Below are 17,973 nucleotides of genomic sequence, written 5' to 3' on the forward strand. Positions count from 1 at the left end.
GAACAAACCCAAATAGTTGAATTGGACCTGCTCAAATACCAAATAGTTGAATTGGACCTGCTCAAATACGGAATCGCGGTTTGGAGCTCGTATACAAACACTCAAATGCATGGTTCGATGGCCATGGCGGAACAACACAACTTGGTTCACTGCTATAAACATGCCCAAGTTCATGTTAGAGATGAAGAAGGTGGACAGTGGCGACAGTGAAGTGTATGCAGTTTAAGTTGAGTCAACAAGTTGATGACCACACACCTTAATTTAATTTTGCATTAATAATTATTATTGTGAGCGCTCAATAGAGAAATACACCGACTGGTGTATTAAGACATGATTGGCGTTCAAGCACATGAACATGTATATGCGGTTCCAGCACACAAGGAATCACAAGCGGGTGAAGGTAGGGGCTCGAGAAATCAGCATGGCGAGTGTGATGACCAAGATCACCGCCTTGGAACTGATCACAGTGGATGAAATAGGTGGGCAAGTGATCATCATGAAAGATGATGACGAAGAGGAGAAGTGACAACACAGATGACTCGCTATGGGTGTGTGAGAGTTTGTTTCTCCCGTTGCAACGCACGGGCATTTGTGCTAGTATAGTCAATAGAGATCAACTATCTAGGTATACTAGACGAGGCACACACAAATGAATAAGAGAGTTGAAAACCATACAGCCTATCCGGTTGACCGGGCGGTGGAGGTGGCACCGGTCCTTGTTACTCCTGAGTGTTCACGCAAAATACTTCTGGCTCGTCGTCACCAGCGAAGCTCCAGGTGAACTCCGGCCGGGACGTTCTCCTCTCTATGGCACTCTTATCTATTTAATTTTTAGACAAAAGCCTTTCAACCCTGTTTTATAGAAGCAAAAGCACCGGAGGTACCAGTTTTGCAGAACGAGGCTGGCACTCCACATATAACCTCAGGAGGAAATGATACGTAAGTGCGTACGTGACCTCGCTTGAGATGGAGACAAGACAGAGGCTGAGAACGCGAGGCTGGCACTCCATATATAACCTCGGGGAACGTAAGTACGTGACCTCATTGTGGATGAATTGACGATGACGACGACGAGGACGACGACATTAACAACAGAAACAACAACGTACGATGGTCTTATCACAGGCGCCACGCTCATCAAAACTAGGTTCAATTGGTCGAGGGTGATAATTTGCTTGGTCTTAGTATGTTCTGTACTATGTTGAGACGAGGCTTGTTTTTTACACGATGCATATACAAGAAAATGTTGGGACGAGGATGCTTCCTGCTCACGTTGGAGTTGAAGGAGAGAGTTAGATCTTGACAACAAGTAAGAGAAGTAAGCCTACATTTTATATTTATTTTCCTATCGATATGTTGCAGTTGCATCGTTGTTGTAAACAATTCATGTTGTTCTCTGTGCCAAAATAAGCAAATAAATCTAGTTGGCGCATCCACTGATCCAGAAAGAGACCATATTCCATTTGTATCCCGCCGCGCGCTATTTTATAATGATTTTCTACTGGTTTAGTTTCCGCCGCCATACAACAAAGCCATGCCCTAGTTTTTCTTCCCGCTGCCGTATTATTTTCTATCTGTCGCCACCTAAAATCTGCCGGTAGAAGACAAAATGTTTCGGTCAGCACTACTTCATTTTTGAGTTTCACAATATATATATTGCGAAAGGAGTTTCCCAATTTTTCCGATATACAAATTATGGTCTACATTTGATATACAAGTTTAGGATAATTCTTAACGTCACTTTATTATTTGATATTATATTTCTAAGTCACATTCATATATTCCTTAGTTCCTTTTGAAGTAATGTTCCTTGATTTATCCCGACAAGCTACCAACAACCTTCTGCCTGTGCTAACCGTACAGAGAGCTACAATTGTTGTGATATGAGAGGTGAGGTTTATTGATCTTTTTTTTTGTGAAAGCAGGTTTATTGATCTTTGTACATACATATTCCTATGTCACGCTATTTTTTTGTAAATGCATAATCATATTTTGTGTTGCACTACATATAGTGGTAGTGGTGCTTTTTCTAGGAGAAGGTAGCCTGTATTATTGCCAGCTTATTCAACTCATGCTGCATGATTATATTGGTGAAAAATGTTGCTGGCGGTTCCTTTCTCCTTAGAGATAATCATCCTGGCCTCATGGGCTATTTGGAACACTCGAAACGATTTTATTTTCAAAGGCATTGTTCCCAATCTCTATAATTGAGAAAATTCAAAGAGGAGCTCAAATGGATCATTTGCAAGGCTCACAGGAAAGAGTACTCCAGCTTTGAAGATTGGTTCGGGTCGCCTCTTTTAGATAGTTGGCCTCTCTTTGGGGTTGTTGTTGTACTATGTATAGTGTTTTTTCCTAGTTTTTATGAACTTCGATGATGGGTTTTTTGTCTCATGAGGAGCTTACACGGCTGACAGTGACAATGTGGGCATTTGGACTGCATGTAGAAAGCTAAGGTAGGTGTCTCCGTAGATCATAACAGAGGTACTGCTGCAGCTATTTGTCGTGATAGAGATGACACTTTTCTGGGAGCTTCAGTTTTGGTGATCAAGGGACTGCTAGAATCCTCTAAACTTGAAGCTTTGGCTTGTAGAGAAGCGCTCTTATTGGCAAAAGATCTCAGTTTAAATCATCTACATATAGCATCAGACTGCCGGGAAGTGGTGAAAAGTATCCGTGAGGGCACTGGTGGTTCGTTTGAAGGGATCGTAAAGGAGATTCAGCAGAGAAAACTTCCTTTTATTTCATGTAACTTGTGCATGAATTTGGAGCTACTAATTTTCAAGCTCAGAAAATAGCTAGGGTGTTTTGCTTCCAGAGGGAAGACATATTAGATTGGGTACACCCCACGATGCTCTTGTAATGCCCATGAACATTCAGACTGATTAATAGAGCCTTGCTGTTTTGCTAAAAAAAAGAACAATTTCTTGTATTTTTTAAAATAATAATAAAATTACACGCAGTAATATCTTGTTGTTGTTTCCCTTCAAAAAAGAGCATTAAGCACTAAAGTTTACTTGCAGCTTTCGTACCAGCACAAATAGCTCAAATAGGGTTTGGATGCTTGAAATTTCGGTTTTGCTCCATTTTCCTTCGTTAAGCACTATATGTCAATCCGCAACACATGTTGAATTGTTCTTTTAGCATTAAGTCATTCTTTGTAACAATGAGGGCCATGTGCACAATTCGGTATACGGACCAAATTTGGGCGCACTTCCAAAGTACAAAAAAGTGATTCCCAAAACCAAATATCAAAATCACAAATCATTTTAAAAGACGCTGTTTAATCTAATGTGTATTGCCAGGTGCCTATAACTTACAAATACTATGAAAAAATGATAAAAAGAGAAATTTTATGAAAGTTATTTTTAGACCTCTGAGATGACAGATGAGTCCCCTAGCTTCTTACAACATGCAATTAAACCTTCATAGTGGTAGCCGCATTTACGCGACCAGTCCGGGCCACGCAGGACAAGACCAAATTAGAATCCTTTCCTAGACCTCACCTGATGAGGGAGCTTCTACCATGGGTCTTTTGTTTTTTACCGCGGGCATTAGCCGGCCTGAATCTTATGAAAGTGATATGGAAAGGTGAGGCGGCTGTATCCAAGAAATTATTTTGTCTCTCCCGTCTTCTTGTTCAAACTCTTGTTGAGAGAAACATTATCAGCTACGCGTTGTGCATGGATTCGTCCGACAGCTAGGCTGAGCTTACTTGCCTTACTGGCATGTAAGTAGAATTCTACTTGGCCGACGTCAAACACTTATAAAACCACCTCTACGTCAGTACAACTTTTATGAGCAAAACGAATGAATGAAGCAGATGCGTGGGGGCAGTTCACCATCTCCCGCATCTCCCTTCCCTCACCAACCTCCGTTGCGCCATGACAACGAGCAGTTTGCGGTTGCATGCGCCATTCCTTTCCCTGGCCATACTCGCCTTCTCACTGCTGGTACTTTCATGCGGGCGTTGTGCTGCCCGGGAAGTACCAGGAGAAGGCCACCTTCGGACATGGGACTGGCACTTCATCGAGGGGTTCGTCGTCTGCCTCATCGTTTCCCTACTGGCAGTCCTGCTCTTCTGCGTATGCCGTAGAGGAAAAGGCGGCGCCGTGGCGGCCGTCGAAGGCAGCCGGGAATGGTCACGGGCAACCGCCGGGCCACCCAAGTCCGACCACTACATGTCAATCAACGCAAGCATGGTGCGCAGTGCGCAGACGACCCCCGACGCGCGGCCCCGATCCTCCGACGTCTCTCCCGATTCCAGGCGCCTCCCGCCGTCGCCAGAGAAGCTGCTTTGGATGCTCCTCGCCTTGCCCGTGCCTGCCGACGAGCGTGCTCCTGCAGCCACCCAACACGGCTGGCCGCCCGTGCAGCGGCCGGAGAAGGATGCCGTGATTATGGATCCCTTCTCGCCCTGCTCACGGGCGTCCTGGGCGAGACCTAAGGAGCTTGACTACGAACGGCTTCAAGTAGCAACCAACGACTTCCACATGAAATCTCGGATGCGCAAGCCGGGTTGCCAGTGGGTGGTGTACAAAGGTACCAAATTTGTGGCCGACGACGGCTTGCCCGCTGTTGTGGTCATCAAGAGGTTCCACGAGATCATTAGCACGGAGCAGAGGGAGCGTATGGTGGACGATCTCAGCCGCATGACCACCCTACAACACAAGAACGTCCTAAGCCTACTCGGTATGTGACCTAGATGCAGTTCATTTACCTATATTTTTGTTGTCAGATACAGAATCACACTTATGGCAAATGTTAACATGCTCCCTCTTACCCCCTCTTTTTACATGTGAGGTAAGAAGATAAGAGTTAATTAAACCACTAATTAATTAGATCAACGACTAAGATCTATTATACACTCTTATCTCTTGTGTGAAAAGAGTATGTTTTTTATCAACAAATTATGCACCGATAGAGTAACGGTTAAATCGTACAGAAATTTTATCTGGATGACGTTCGCTCCAAGAGGGTGGCATTTCAAATGTTATTGTTGTAGTTTTAGTTGTGTTGACTATGGCAGTTCCTTCAGAGAGCGACATAACATTTTTCGGGAGGATGACAATTTTGAGCCTTGAACCCAGAAAATGCAAAGCTGTTCTAAAGAAACGGCCACCCTCCACAATAAAATGCCATCAAAACGTTTGCAAATGCCATCCCTCCCAGCGAATGTTTGCCAGCCAAGGGGATTCTAAACGTACTATAGGAACATTGACGGTTGATTCTCTGCAGGATACAGCTTCGGAAATGGTTATTTTCATCTGGTGTACAGCTACATGCCCAACCGCAGCTTGGACAAACGCCTCTTCCGCGAGCCCCGCGGGACAGGCTTGACCTGGCCGCTCCGCTACAGCATGGTCAACGACGTCGCCCGGGCGCTCTACCACCTGCACGTCACCAACGTTCCCCACGGGTCGATCAAGGCGTCCAACATCTTGCTCGAACAAGACTTCGCCGCCCGGCTCCACGGGCACTTTGGCTACCAACCCGACCAGAGCAACACGCCCCGCGGTTCACTGGAGGCGGACATGCTGCAATTCGGTGTGCTGATATTGCAGGTCGTATGTGGGCCCCAGGGGCGGAGCCAGGCTAACACCGCGCCCTGGGCCTGCTTCATCGCTACAGTGTTCAACTGGGTTCAACAGTGCAAAATCGCTACAGTCAACGAAGAAATAAATCTTCACGGCCGGGGATCGCCGGCCGAACTGGTGGACTGGGTTTGGACGCTTCACGGGGAAAGTCGCCTGCTCGAGGCGGTCGACCCAGCAGCGCGGGTCGACGACTTCAACTTTGCTCAGGCGACCAAGCTTCTTCTCATCGCCCTCTCCTGCACATACCCGGACCCAGCGGCGCGGCTGACTATCTATGAGGTCCGCATGATCTTATCTGACCAAGCTCCACTGCCAGAGGTTCCTCCATCCAAACCCACCTGAGACATCATTCATACTCCCTCCATTCCCAACACAGCCCCTTAGGTCCGTACTGATAGTTTTACGTTGGTTCTAAGGCTGTTGTTTGGTTAAGCTGTAGATTCTGAAAAAGCTGTTGTGAACTTTTAGGTGCCGAAAAGCTGGAAACTGTTTGACTTAAACAAACTATGATACTAGATTTGGCTGTTGATTATGTAATGCCCATGGTGCCTGAGTCTGAGTGAATATGTTTATATGCTAATTGATCATAAAACAATGATATGTACATTGGTAGGCATCGAACAACCATTTTGCAAGAAAAATTATGAAAATTTTGACCGACCACTTAGTCCCTGTTTAAAGAAAATAAATGTGAAATAATGCCAGTCCATTTGCAAATATACATACTACTTTACTACAGTAGAATTTTACGCATACACATACGTACTGGCATATCTCTGAAATTTATACATATACTCCCTCCGTAAACTAATATAAGAGTGTTTAGATCACTACTTTGGTGATTTAAACACTCTTATATTAGTTTACAGAGGGAGTACATGGCAGTGCTCTATCTCTGAAAATACGGAGTACAGTCATAGATCTGTACTATACTTGTATCTGACTGTACTAAACAGTGCTCTATCTCTGAAATTAGGAGTATTTAACCAAAAACTACCACAATTCATGGAAATATGTCGAGAAACTACCACTTTACGATTTTGTGCCAAAAACTACCACTTTTGTCCTAATCTGTTGCTAAAAACTACCAAGTGTGAAAACTGCTCGCTTTGCCTGGGCTAAACCCGAATCTGACTGCCCGACCCCACTGTTTAAGTGCCAGCGTGGCGAAGCGCTCATGGCCAGCCGTTAACGCCCGTGACCATCTGTCCTCGTAGCCACCTGCGGACCCAAGCTCCCGCCACGCCCGCGCCCCCGCTCGTCTCCCCTCGCCCGCTGCAATGGTCATCGGAGCACCGCCGGCAGTCGCCGACCCTACTGCGACCGGATCCTGCAGCCTCGCCTCCCTGGCGCAGCCCTGCTGCCCAGCGAACCGCCCCGTGCCGCCTGTCGCCATGGCCTCGCCCCGAGCAGCCGCCGTCCCGGGGCTTGCCGCCGGCAGGCCTCCCCATCACCGTCCAGCCTCGTCGTCGCCAGATCCGGCAGAGGCCGCCCCGAATCCGCCTCCCTCGGACCTCCCGGCCGCCCTGCTCGCGCCGGAGCGCTGTTTGCAGGTCGCGCCGTCTCCTCCAGATGCGGCCGCACCGCCATAGTACTTCATCTTCTCCGCCTCCGGTGAAGGCCGCCACCGTCTCGATCTCTTTCTATGGTGACGGCAAAGTTAACGGTGCTGACTTTTTCCGTCCTGACATGTGGGCCACACTATCATAAACGAGCCAAAGCGAGCAATTTTCACACTTGGTAGTTTTTAGCAACAGGTTAGGACAAAAGTGGTAGTTTTTGACACAAAATCGTAAAATGATAATTTTTCGACACGTTTCCATGAATTATGGTAGTTTTTGGTTAAATACTCGCACGATGCCCTACGACTTTGCCCAAAATTGTGCTATCAGCAATGGCCGGAAATTCGAGCTAGTACGCACACAGCAAGCACAGCCGGCTGGAGTCGAGCACACACGCGGCTGGACGCGCACAAGCACTACTCACACGCCAAGCAGAGCACGCACGCAGCCGGCGAGCTTGTACGGCGGCGAGCAGGCCGCGCGTTGAACTAGGGCAGCGGCGTCGAGTTTTTCTTTCTGAAGTGTTTATATAAATGAATGCTCCTGTCTGTTCTTATTGAGGTCGCCCTATCTATCGTCACGAGCAGCCTTCAGAGTGAGTGGCTAATTGCGGGCGCTCACAGTGCGAGATCCCAAGATTGAGTCCTGTAAAGCACTCTGATTCATGCTAATGTCCAAGCGACTGTGCTAATGGGCCATTCATGCTAATGTCCAGCCAGCCGGTCAACGATCCTAGTATTTGACTTGCCACATCAGTAAATACCAGCTAAACGCCATGAAGGTTAAAAATAGAGCGGGATCAGAAAATTCGGTGTGCTGATTTTCAGGATTACAAATTCAGGGTTTAATTTAGCTTTCGTCTACGAGTTCAATTTTGTTTTGGACTTTCTCCACATGGAAACTTGGAAAGCATGCATGCTGTGTCGCTTGTAGCCTGGGCGCTTTCACCTGTATGTGATATGACGAGTGCACCTGCGAAATGCAAAGAAATATGACCAGATCCATTCGCCCGTATCATATGGCCTCCAAATGCCACTGAAGCAGAATCTGCAAATACATCACCCCGCATGCGGTTACAGGTACAGTACTCTACTCCCTCCGTTCCTAAATATAAGTCTTTTAAGAGATTCTCACTATAGACTACATACGAAGCAAAATGAGTGAACCTATACTCTAAAAGGTATATACATCCGACTGTAGTTTTTATAGTGAAATCTCTAAAAGACTTATATTTAGGAACGGAGGGAGTATATGGCAAGAAAGTAATGAATGGTAGGGGTGAAAGCCTGAACCCCATCTTATCAAACGAGTAAATAAACGAGTGGATAAACCCATCTGAAAATACAGTGGATAAACGAGCCACTTCTTGCCAACCAACAACCCAGATATATATAGATCAAAAACACTAGAGTGATTGTACAGCATATGACACAGCTTACACTCGACCATATGAACAAATTAATATTCCTGACGGACTTCCTTTTTACAGAGAGAGAGAGGGAGATGTAGATACAAGCTCACCGACAGCAAACACCAAATTGCATGCATATGGCCTTCTGCATGCCAAGGGTAGGAAACTAGGAATGAACAAAAATCAAATTCCTACCCCCCTTGACCCAAAAAGAAACTATAGGGAGAACTCACCAAGAATACGCTTCCGGATTTCTGACTTCCCCCTGAAAGCCATCAGTCCGTTCAATTGCAATCCACCAAACCAAGCAAGCTATGCGCTGTTCAGCTAGAGTAGTAGTTTAGGTTCATGGGAAGCAACAGTTTTTAGCTGTTAAGGATGGGATTTTCCCATAGGGCACCAGCAGGAACTTCACAAGATCGGCACTAGTATCTCCTTCCAAGGAACACGCCGATGACCACTGACAGCAGGGCGACACCCAGGATGAACTTGAAGGCCATGATGCCGGAGGGCTCCCGCAGTTGTTGCTGCGCCGGCTTCGGGGAGGCCGTGCTAGGAGCCTGAGATATGTCGCGCTGTTTGTTTTGCGGTGCTACCGAGTCCAGGCTGAATTCTCGGGATCTCGTTGATACCACTGCATCCTTTGCCTGCAAAAAAGACAATGTTGTTAATTGCTGATAACTACTGATCAGGGTACTCAGGATATTTCATAGCATTTTTTTTCTTCTTTGCTTGCCTGTTCTTCAGATTTGGAATAAGCAAGCTGCAACTTCTGCTCAAGGTCCTGTACCTTCTTCTCCATTTCAACACTCTTGCTCACATTTTTGGTCAGCTTGTTGAGCTCTGTATTGACAAGAGCGAGTTTCTCACTCTCCTTTGCAACCTGAAAAAAACGCATAAATCAATACATGAGAAAAAAAATGTAGACATATACACTTATAAACTGTCTATAAAGTGTCAAAGCAGCAGCAGGACTAGCAATTCCAACGGTGAAGCAAGTTCTCTAATGTGAAGTATGGGGATATTGTGTGAATCTATCAGCTTTTCATCGTCAAGAATTTGTAAGTATGATTACTACAACAGATTGAAAAGGCTATTTGTGCTAATTTAAACATGTTCCTGTAATCGTGTGAGGCAATGCATTTTCTATTCATGTTCCCTCATTCCATTATCATGCAAGCCTTCGATCATGATGCTTATGTTCTTAATGAGAGAAAGCTGAGCAATAAGCCAGATGCCTCAGAACAAAGCAGGCTTCCAAATTTAAGGATTTGAAGGCAAATAACAGATGGATTTTATCGTGCTGCCTTAATCTTGGATCCATAAAACCCATCAGATGTAACAGGTGAACTAGTATTATAGCCTCAAATGGATACTCGGATAGAATCCAACCTTTTTCTCGTAATGGATCTCAGCTTCTTGCAGCTGCTGATTAAGAGCTGATACTTGTACTTCCAGCTCTGCAGCGTGTTTTTGTGCAGCTTCTAGTTGATCCGCTGAATACGTCTTAAACGCATCCCACTTTATCTCCCTCACTGAAGCTTGCTCTTCCTGCCAAAAAAAAGGTTTTTCATGTCAAGATCAGTTCAAACAACAACCAAATTTTGAAAAAACGAAGTGTCAGATTATCTGGAATCAATTAAGTCAACAACTTCACTACATGTCAACAACATAGCCATACAAACAGGCAACTTCCTATCTGCCATCATTTTCTGATGTTACCAGTTCAGCAGATAGGGTTGACAGTAAGAAATTGATGGATCCAGCCATCCCTTTGTATTTAGCAGAAATGCTTGACAGTAAAAAAATGTTTTATTAGAAAAAAAATAGTGACAACGCCAATTTACCTGGTTAGCTATGGTACGGTAAGCAGCCTCCAGTTCCTTCCTAACTTCCAGCAATTGTTGCTCCAACTGATCTTTTTCATGGACTAAGTTTGCATGCTCCTGCATCTTGCTTGTAAGTGCTTCATTCTTTTCAGTTGTTTCAACTTGCATGGTCTGGATCTGAGAATATTTGAGAAATTATACAGATAGTACTTCGAAAGTAGGACCAATTGCCCTACTGTACAGCTCGACAAAAAAAGTACTGTAGGACCCAAATTAGTTTAGAGGGAGATAAATAACAAGATACCTCCTCCATGTATTTCAGTTCAGACACTGTAATTTGCCTCTCGAGTTTTGAAATGTGCAATTCTTTTTCAGACTTCTCCAAATTCATTTGCTCCTCCAATTTGGCTATTGCTTCATCAAGCTCCTTCTTTGTAGTTTCATATTTGTTATTTAACATCTGCTTCTCTTCCAGTGTGCTTTGGTACTTGTTTGTCAGTTCTTCATGCTCTTCAAGAGTAGAAGATACCTGAAAAAAAGGACATCTTGGTAAGATCTATGTAATGGTATGAGAAATATTTCGAAGCCATAACAGGCAAGCAGCACTAAGCCGAGAATAATAAAAATAGAACTCTTGATCACCTGGCTTTCCAGTTCTTCCTTGCGTTGAATCATGCCATCGAGTGTTTTTCGCAATGAGTGAATCTCTTCCGACGACCCCTGCTTTTCTGCTACTGCGGCAGCAAGTGCCAGCTGTAATTCATTCAGCTTGCTCTGATGTACTTCCAATTCCTCACTCAAACTACTATTTGCAGTAATCAAGTTTTCTTTCTCTGTCTGGAAAAGTTCAACCTTGCTTTGTGTTTCTGCAAGTTGTGCTTCTACGCTCTTTAGTTTGTGCACGACTTCATCAAATTTAACCTTATGATTTTCTTCATTGGAAGCAGCTTCCGTTGCCTGCTCTTCATAATATCCCAACTCAATCTCGAGAGCATCCAGCTTCTTGCTCAAGTCTTTAACTTCAGCTTCTTTCTGTGTTATTGTCTCGAGGGCTTCATGCAGTTTAGCTTCAGTTTCACCAATCTTTGATTCAGCTGCAGAGTGGAGTTCCAAGTTTCTTGTGTGCACCTCTGTTAGGTTTATGATTGTTCCCTCATGAGCAGCTAGCTTCTCTACAGCTTCTTCCTTTTCAGCGTGCGTAGCACTAAACCGTTCCTGTAACTCATCATACATGGCCACCTTAGCAAACGCTTCTCCTTCTAGGTGCTCATTCTTATCCGCCAGTTTTCCATTCTCAGCTTCAAGAGAAACCAGCTTTTCCTTGAGGTCTGTAACTTCAGCTTCTTTATTCGCAATCGTCTCATGAGCTTCATGCAGTTGACTCTCAATTTCCGCATACCTCAATTCAGCAGCAGACTGGAGCTCCAAGCCCTTTGAATGCTCTTCTGTCAAATGTTTTATTGTTTCCTCATGAACAGCCAGCTTCTCTGCAGCTTCTTCTTTCTCAGAACTCGCAGACACAAATTTCTCCTGCAGCTCATCAACCACGACCAGCTTAGCACTGATTTCCTGCTTCAAGGCTTCATTCACATGCATCAAACTTTCAGTCTCAGACTGAATTGCAATCAGCCTCTCGTTCAAATCTTTAATTTCTGAATCTTTCTGTGCTATTGTCTCATGAGCTTCACGCATTTGAGCTTCAATTTCTGCATTCCTTGATTCAGCTGCAGATTGAAGTTCTATGCCTCTACTGTGCACCTCAGTCAAATGTTCTATCGTTCTTCCATGCTCAGCTAGCTTTGTAACAACATCTTCCTTTTCAGCATGAGTAGAGTTAAACTGCTCTTGCAGTTCATGAAGCACGGCCAGCTTAGCATCAAGTTCCTCTTTCAGAGCCTGATTTGCTGCACCCATGGCCGTGCTCTCAGCCAACGCCTCTTCAGCCTTTGACTCAGCACTGGAGACCTTGGTCTTGAGTTCCTCAATGGTGGTCTCATGAGTAGCAATCTCATTTTCAAAGGCTTCGAGCTCCACCTTCATGGATTCCACCTCTTCAGTGGCACCAGCTGCTTTTGCTTCATAAGATGCCACTTGTTCCTCGGCCAACTTCAACTTTTCAGACAGTTGCTGACAATCCGTCTCCTTCTGAGTCAAGTTGTCTCCTACTTGCTGGAGCTTCTTCTCTGTATCTTCAAGTAAAGACTGGTACAGAGATTCCAGATCAATTTTCTTGGAAGTGGCATGTTCTAGTGCCCTTCCACTGTGCTCAAGCTGCTCCTCTGCAGATTTAAGCTTGTCAAGTACTGAGCTTTCTCTAACACCCAGGGCCTGAAGATCATTCTCCACCTCTTCCATTTTACCCCGGGCAGATTCTAGATCAGCCTGTAAAGTCTGGACCTGCTTCTCGGCTTCCAAATGCGCTGTGGTGGCCTTGTTTGACAATTCTTCATACTTCTCCTTCTCTTCATTAGCTTGAGCCAACTTCCCTGACAACTCATCCTCTTTTTGGTTTGCTTCTGCTAATAAAGCCTCGAGACTCGCTGATTTCTCCTTGTATGCCTCAACTTCTCCAGAAAGTTCATCAACCTTCACACGGAAACCATTGCATTCATCTGTCACATCTTTAAGCTCTTGCTCAAGATCTGTGCTCTTCTTCTCGGCAGATGCTAGCTTTGACTCAAACTCAGTAAGCTGTAACTTCAGACTTTCTTCAGCAGCACTTAATTCCTGAACTTGAGTTTCAAGCTCTGCGCTCCTCTGCATTGCAGACTCTGCAGCTGTTTTGGATTCAGTGTGAAGATCATTAAGATATTTCAAATTCAGTTCTAGCTCCTCTTTGTGCGAGTGTGCATCAGAGAGAAGTGACCTTGTTTTGCTATGATCATCCCCAACCTCGCTTAACTGGGACTCCAACTGCATGCACATGTCATTCTTATTGGACAGTTGCAGGTTAAGATCAGCAATGGTGTTCTCGTGACTTTCTTTTTCTTCTGTCAGTTTTGCCAACAATTCTTCTAAATCAAGCACCTTCAATTCTTGACTCTGCACCCTCTCTTCGATAACTTGCTTTTCCTGCAATTGTTCTTGAAGTTTTACTTCATACTCTGCTGTTAGCTCCTCAAGTTTCTTCTTTTCTTCGGTGATTTGAATCAGTGAGTCCATAAGCTCTTTCTCCTTTCCACTTGCAGCTTCCATCACAGCTTCAAGACTAGCTGATTTTGTCTGGTAAGCTTCTAGATCATCGGAAAGGTGGGAAACCTTGCTTCTGTACTGTTCTAGTTCTGCTTCAACCTCCTTGAACTTTGCTTGTGTGGCTTCAAGTTCCTGCTCCAGTTCCTGTCTTCGGGAGTGTGCACCATCAGCATCAGACTTTGATGTATGAAGCAAACTCTCCAATTCAATACTTCTTTCATGAACAGAATGAGCTTGTTCTTGATGCTGGGAGAATTTGTCAGTCAGATCCTTGACTTCTTGTTCAAGTAGCTCAGTTTTAGATGTCGAGGAGTCCAGCGAAGATTGCAATTCATTCATCTTCTCTTTGTATGCCTCTGCATTGTTCACTGCTTCTTCAAGCTGTTTTTCCTTTTCTGCTGAAGAAGCTGCTTCTTGCTCGACCTGCTCTTCCAGCAACTTTACTTGTTCACTCGAAGTGGCTAATTTATTCTCAGATTCACTGAGATGCTGCTCAAGATCAGAGCATTTCTTCTCTGCAACTTCCACATTCATGCTAGCCTCTTCCAGATGCGACTTCAAAGCCTCTTCAGCTGCATGTAGTGCCTGAATCTGTGCTTCAAGCTCAAGAATCTTCCCGTTTGCATCTTCAGCAACAGCTTTGGACTCACCATGCTGCTCATTGATAGATTTCAGATTTACCTCCAGTTCTTCTTTATGCGACAATGCTTCTGACAGCAGCAACTGTGCTTTAGCATGCTCCTCTTCAGCCTGACGTAGCATAGAGTCTCTCTCTGATAGTTTTGATTCAGCGTCAACTAGAGTCCCTTTGAGAGTTTCATGTTCATCCTTTAATTCATCGAGCCCAGACTGCAGGTTGAGTATCTGCGCCTGTTGCTTCTCCAATGTAGCTTCACTAGTCTCTTTTTCCTTCACATGCTCTTCCAGTTTCATCTCCATATCTTGCAAACTCAGAAGCTTCGCTTGTAACTCTTCATTCACGGTGGCAAGTTCAGTCTCTAGTTTAAGGCTCTTTTCCTTCAAAGATTCTTCAGATGAACAATGGAGACTCAACTCTTCAGTGAGCTTACTGATGTCAGCATCCTGCGAGGCAAGCTTCTGCTCCAAATCATCCACTTGTGATTTTGACAGTTCAAGTGCTTCTTGCACCATCTTGAATTGTGACATTGTGGTATTCAGTGATTCTTCTACTTGCTGATGGTCAACAGCCTTGCCCTCATGCCCCTTTATCTCTTCCTGAAGATTGCTAATCTGGTTTTCCATCTCTTTCATGTTCAACTGAGCCGTTTCCAGCATCTTATCAAGTTCTGCAGCCCTTTTCGCCTCCTGTGCAGCATGCAAGCTTCTTTCATCCTTCAGCTCTTCAAGTTTGTGGAGCTTATCAGCTGATGAACTTAACTCAGCCTCAATTTCTTGAATCCTCTGCTTCGAGATTTCAAGCTCAGACCCCAGCTCGCTCAGTGATTGTGTTGCATCAGCCAGCTCTTTATCCTTCTCAGTGAGAGATTTATGTGCTTCTTGTAGAGAATTGTTTTGCAGTGTCTGCTTATTTTCTGCTTCTGTCATGTCCTTCATTAATTTTTCCTTTTCAGATTCAAGCTCTTCAATACGCTTTGATAGTACTTTCAGTCTTTCTGTTTCTTGGTTCAAGGTGGCAGATTCTGAAGTTTTTCCATCCTCTTTGGGACTTGCCTTTGTCAAAGGTGAGACATCATCTACCAGCTCAAAACCATCGGATCCTGTTCCATCATCATCATCATTGGGTGTTTCCTTCACATGCTGATTTGAATTCCCATTTACTAAATTTTCTTTGTCATCATGTACCTAAGACATTGGCATATTTGGAATTTCTAATTTAATAATAACCAAGTGATCATTGAAAAATAAACAAGTCCTCATTGAAAGAAAAGTACTATTGTAACCATGAGATTTCTATTAATCTTGAGACTTTAAGCATTTGTTTTCATCTTCTATTCTCCGCACTCCTTAGCATCTTTTTCAATGCAGTAGATGCAAATATTTAGGACATTGGTCTGAAAGTTATGCTGATCATGGGCACCGCACCACAATTCTCAATACTAATAAATGTGATAGTATAGTAAGACATAAATGTTTTTTCGTGCCCGCCAATTATCATCGACCCAAGATTCTACATATTCAAATGTTTCTTTTTATGGAAGGGGTCACTTGGCCCCCATTTTCATTACAGAAATGGCATGTTCAAATGAATGATATTCAAGTACTAGCAGAGACCAATGTATATGAACTGACAAATGACTAAAGTACTGAACACAACAACATATTTCAGTCACCCACCCAAAACATGTTCAGAAACCACACCTTTTTTTTTGACATCAAGAAGTATTGGACGCCAAACAACAAAACAGAACATGAATGAAACATACTAAGAAACTAATAAGATATGTACACATCACTCATTTCTGAAAGTACGCTGGAATCTCGACATGCACTCGACTTTACGGATGAATGTTCTCCTTACCAGAATCGTGTCAGGCGACTTAAGATTGGTCGTCTCCCCAGAGCTTACTTCCGCCGCCTGTTCTGCTTCCATCTCAGGCCACTAGCTTAGTATTCGTTTCTGATATTCACAACAAGAAAATACTGGCATCAATACTCACATCATGAATGAGCATACAGGCGTCAAGATAATGTGTAATGACGATGTCACCTACAAATGGGATCCAATCAAGGCGAGCCCAAAAAGGCACGACAGTCTTCCTAGAACAGGCTGAGTGGGGGTAAAGTAAACAATTGATTTTGTGTACAGACCACTTCACTACAGACTGGATACAGAGGAAAGGCGACAGCTCGGATCCAACTATTCGTTGTTATTTTGGCAAAAAGAAACACAATGATATCATTAAGAATTTCATGATATCTTCTTCCTGTATACATATCCTACAACCTACATACCAGTCAAAGGCAGTAGTACCAACTCCGCAGAAGGCCAATCAGGACCAGAATTATGTTGCACGCACAAGGATCCGATCGTATGGCTGTGCGCATCTCTTGATGCAGAGGCCGGGGTTGGATCGGATCGATCAACAAGTAGTCGATTGAGTATTTTTCTCCAAAAAAGTTGATCGGAGCTCACACTGAATTTTGGAGAACAAGCGGCTCCCAGCCTACCAAACGCAGTGTCCACCAAATAGTCCAGCAACCGAGCCGGAAAAAGGCAAAAGACAAAAACGACAATTCGTGCCCACCAACCAGCCCTCCCTCCCACGATCGCTGCCCCCTCCTCCTACCCCGAGCAGGGACGTGCCATCCGCAGCACCTCAAAGTCAAAAAAATCCCGATCGATCGGACACGCACAGCCTAATCGAAACATCATGGTCCTCGTCGACAGCAACAAACCCACCACCCTCCGCTCCGCCGCGAGCAGAGGGAGCGAAATCGTGCGGAAGCCGACCGAAATGGCGAAAGCAGAGGCGGACAGCGGAGCAGCCGGAGGCGGCAGAATCGGAGTGATAATTAAAAAAAAAAAAGCTCCTCCAATCCACTCCGCGGGCGGCGATTCAGTTCGGGCGACGGAAGGCGCCGCTCCAGAGGTGGAAGGTCGGATGAAATGGCGGAACCAGTGGTGCCGCCCTCCGTCGGAGAACCAGCGGATCGCCGACGGGCCGTCGCTCGACAGACGCGATCGGTTTCAAAACAAAAAATCGAGAGGCAGAACAAACACCGGAAAAAATTACGCTCGCTAGTTAACAAGAATGAACAGGAGCTCACCACGGGACTGAAGCCGATCGAAGCTCCCGGCGGTCGAGATCCTCGCCCGTCTCTGCCTTTTCCGACGGTCGTGTCAGGCGACCGCGGAGCAGACGCCGCGGCCAAATCACCAAGAAGAGAGAAGGGCAGATTGGAACAGTGAGGGAACGGGAGAGAGAGATGGGGGGAGAATCTTTTTAATTTGGTCGGGGTTTTTGAGAAGTGCGTTGTATTTGCTCCTTCGTGGAGGGGTTTATATCTGCTGCATACGTGCCGCTGAGTTGGCCGGGCCCCACCAATAAAGCCGGCGGGGGTTGCTAGCCTCACCGACCCCGTGCGCTCACCTCCCTCACGCTCGCTGCCCGGTGGGCCCCGGACTGGTTGGTCCCGCGCGTCGGTGGCCGATAGGGGACTAACCCGTGGGCGGCACCCCTAAAAAAAAAACCGTGGGCGGCAGAATTACCGGGATGACACTCCGCGCAACAGCCTGCGCGTGTTGGGGCCTTGGGGGCGGCGTTCTCGGGAGGTAATTTTGCAACGAGATCCCCCTGATGCAGCGTAAAAACTTCCGTGTTAGCCGCGGCCAGCTGAAGGTTTTGAGAAATCTCCGCCACCTTTTCCTAATCTACCTTATTTACCGCCCAAAGAGTCGT

The 17,973-nt window shown here is 45.3% G+C and overlaps 1 protein-coding gene across 1 annotated transcript; it reads right to left on the bottom strand.

Annotated features, from left to right (window-relative positions):
- Positions 1-8,522: 8,522 nt before the first annotated feature.
- Positions 8,523-17,592, bottom strand: LOC109771934 (uncharacterized). Its single transcript, XM_020330630.4, has 8 exons — positions 17,342-17,592; positions 16,092-16,190; positions 11,042-15,415; positions 10,704-10,928; positions 10,418-10,576; positions 9,963-10,121; positions 9,307-9,453; positions 8,523-9,217 (listed from the first exon to the last, which is right to left on the bottom strand). The coding sequence occupies exons 2-8, from the start codon at positions 16,161-16,163 to the stop codon at positions 8,996-8,998; spliced, it is 5,358 nt and encodes a 1,785-aa protein (XP_020186219.1). The 5' UTR covers positions 16,164-16,190; positions 17,342-17,592; the 3' UTR covers positions 8,523-8,995.
- Between the last annotated feature and the right edge of the window lie 381 nt (positions 17,593-17,973).

This window comes from Aegilops tauschii, chromosome 2 (genome assembly GCF_002575655.3).
Source record: "Aegilops tauschii subsp. strangulata cultivar AL8/78 chromosome 2, Aet v6.0, whole genome shotgun sequence".
Taxonomy (NCBI): domain Eukaryota; kingdom Viridiplantae; phylum Streptophyta; class Magnoliopsida; order Poales; family Poaceae; genus Aegilops; species Aegilops tauschii.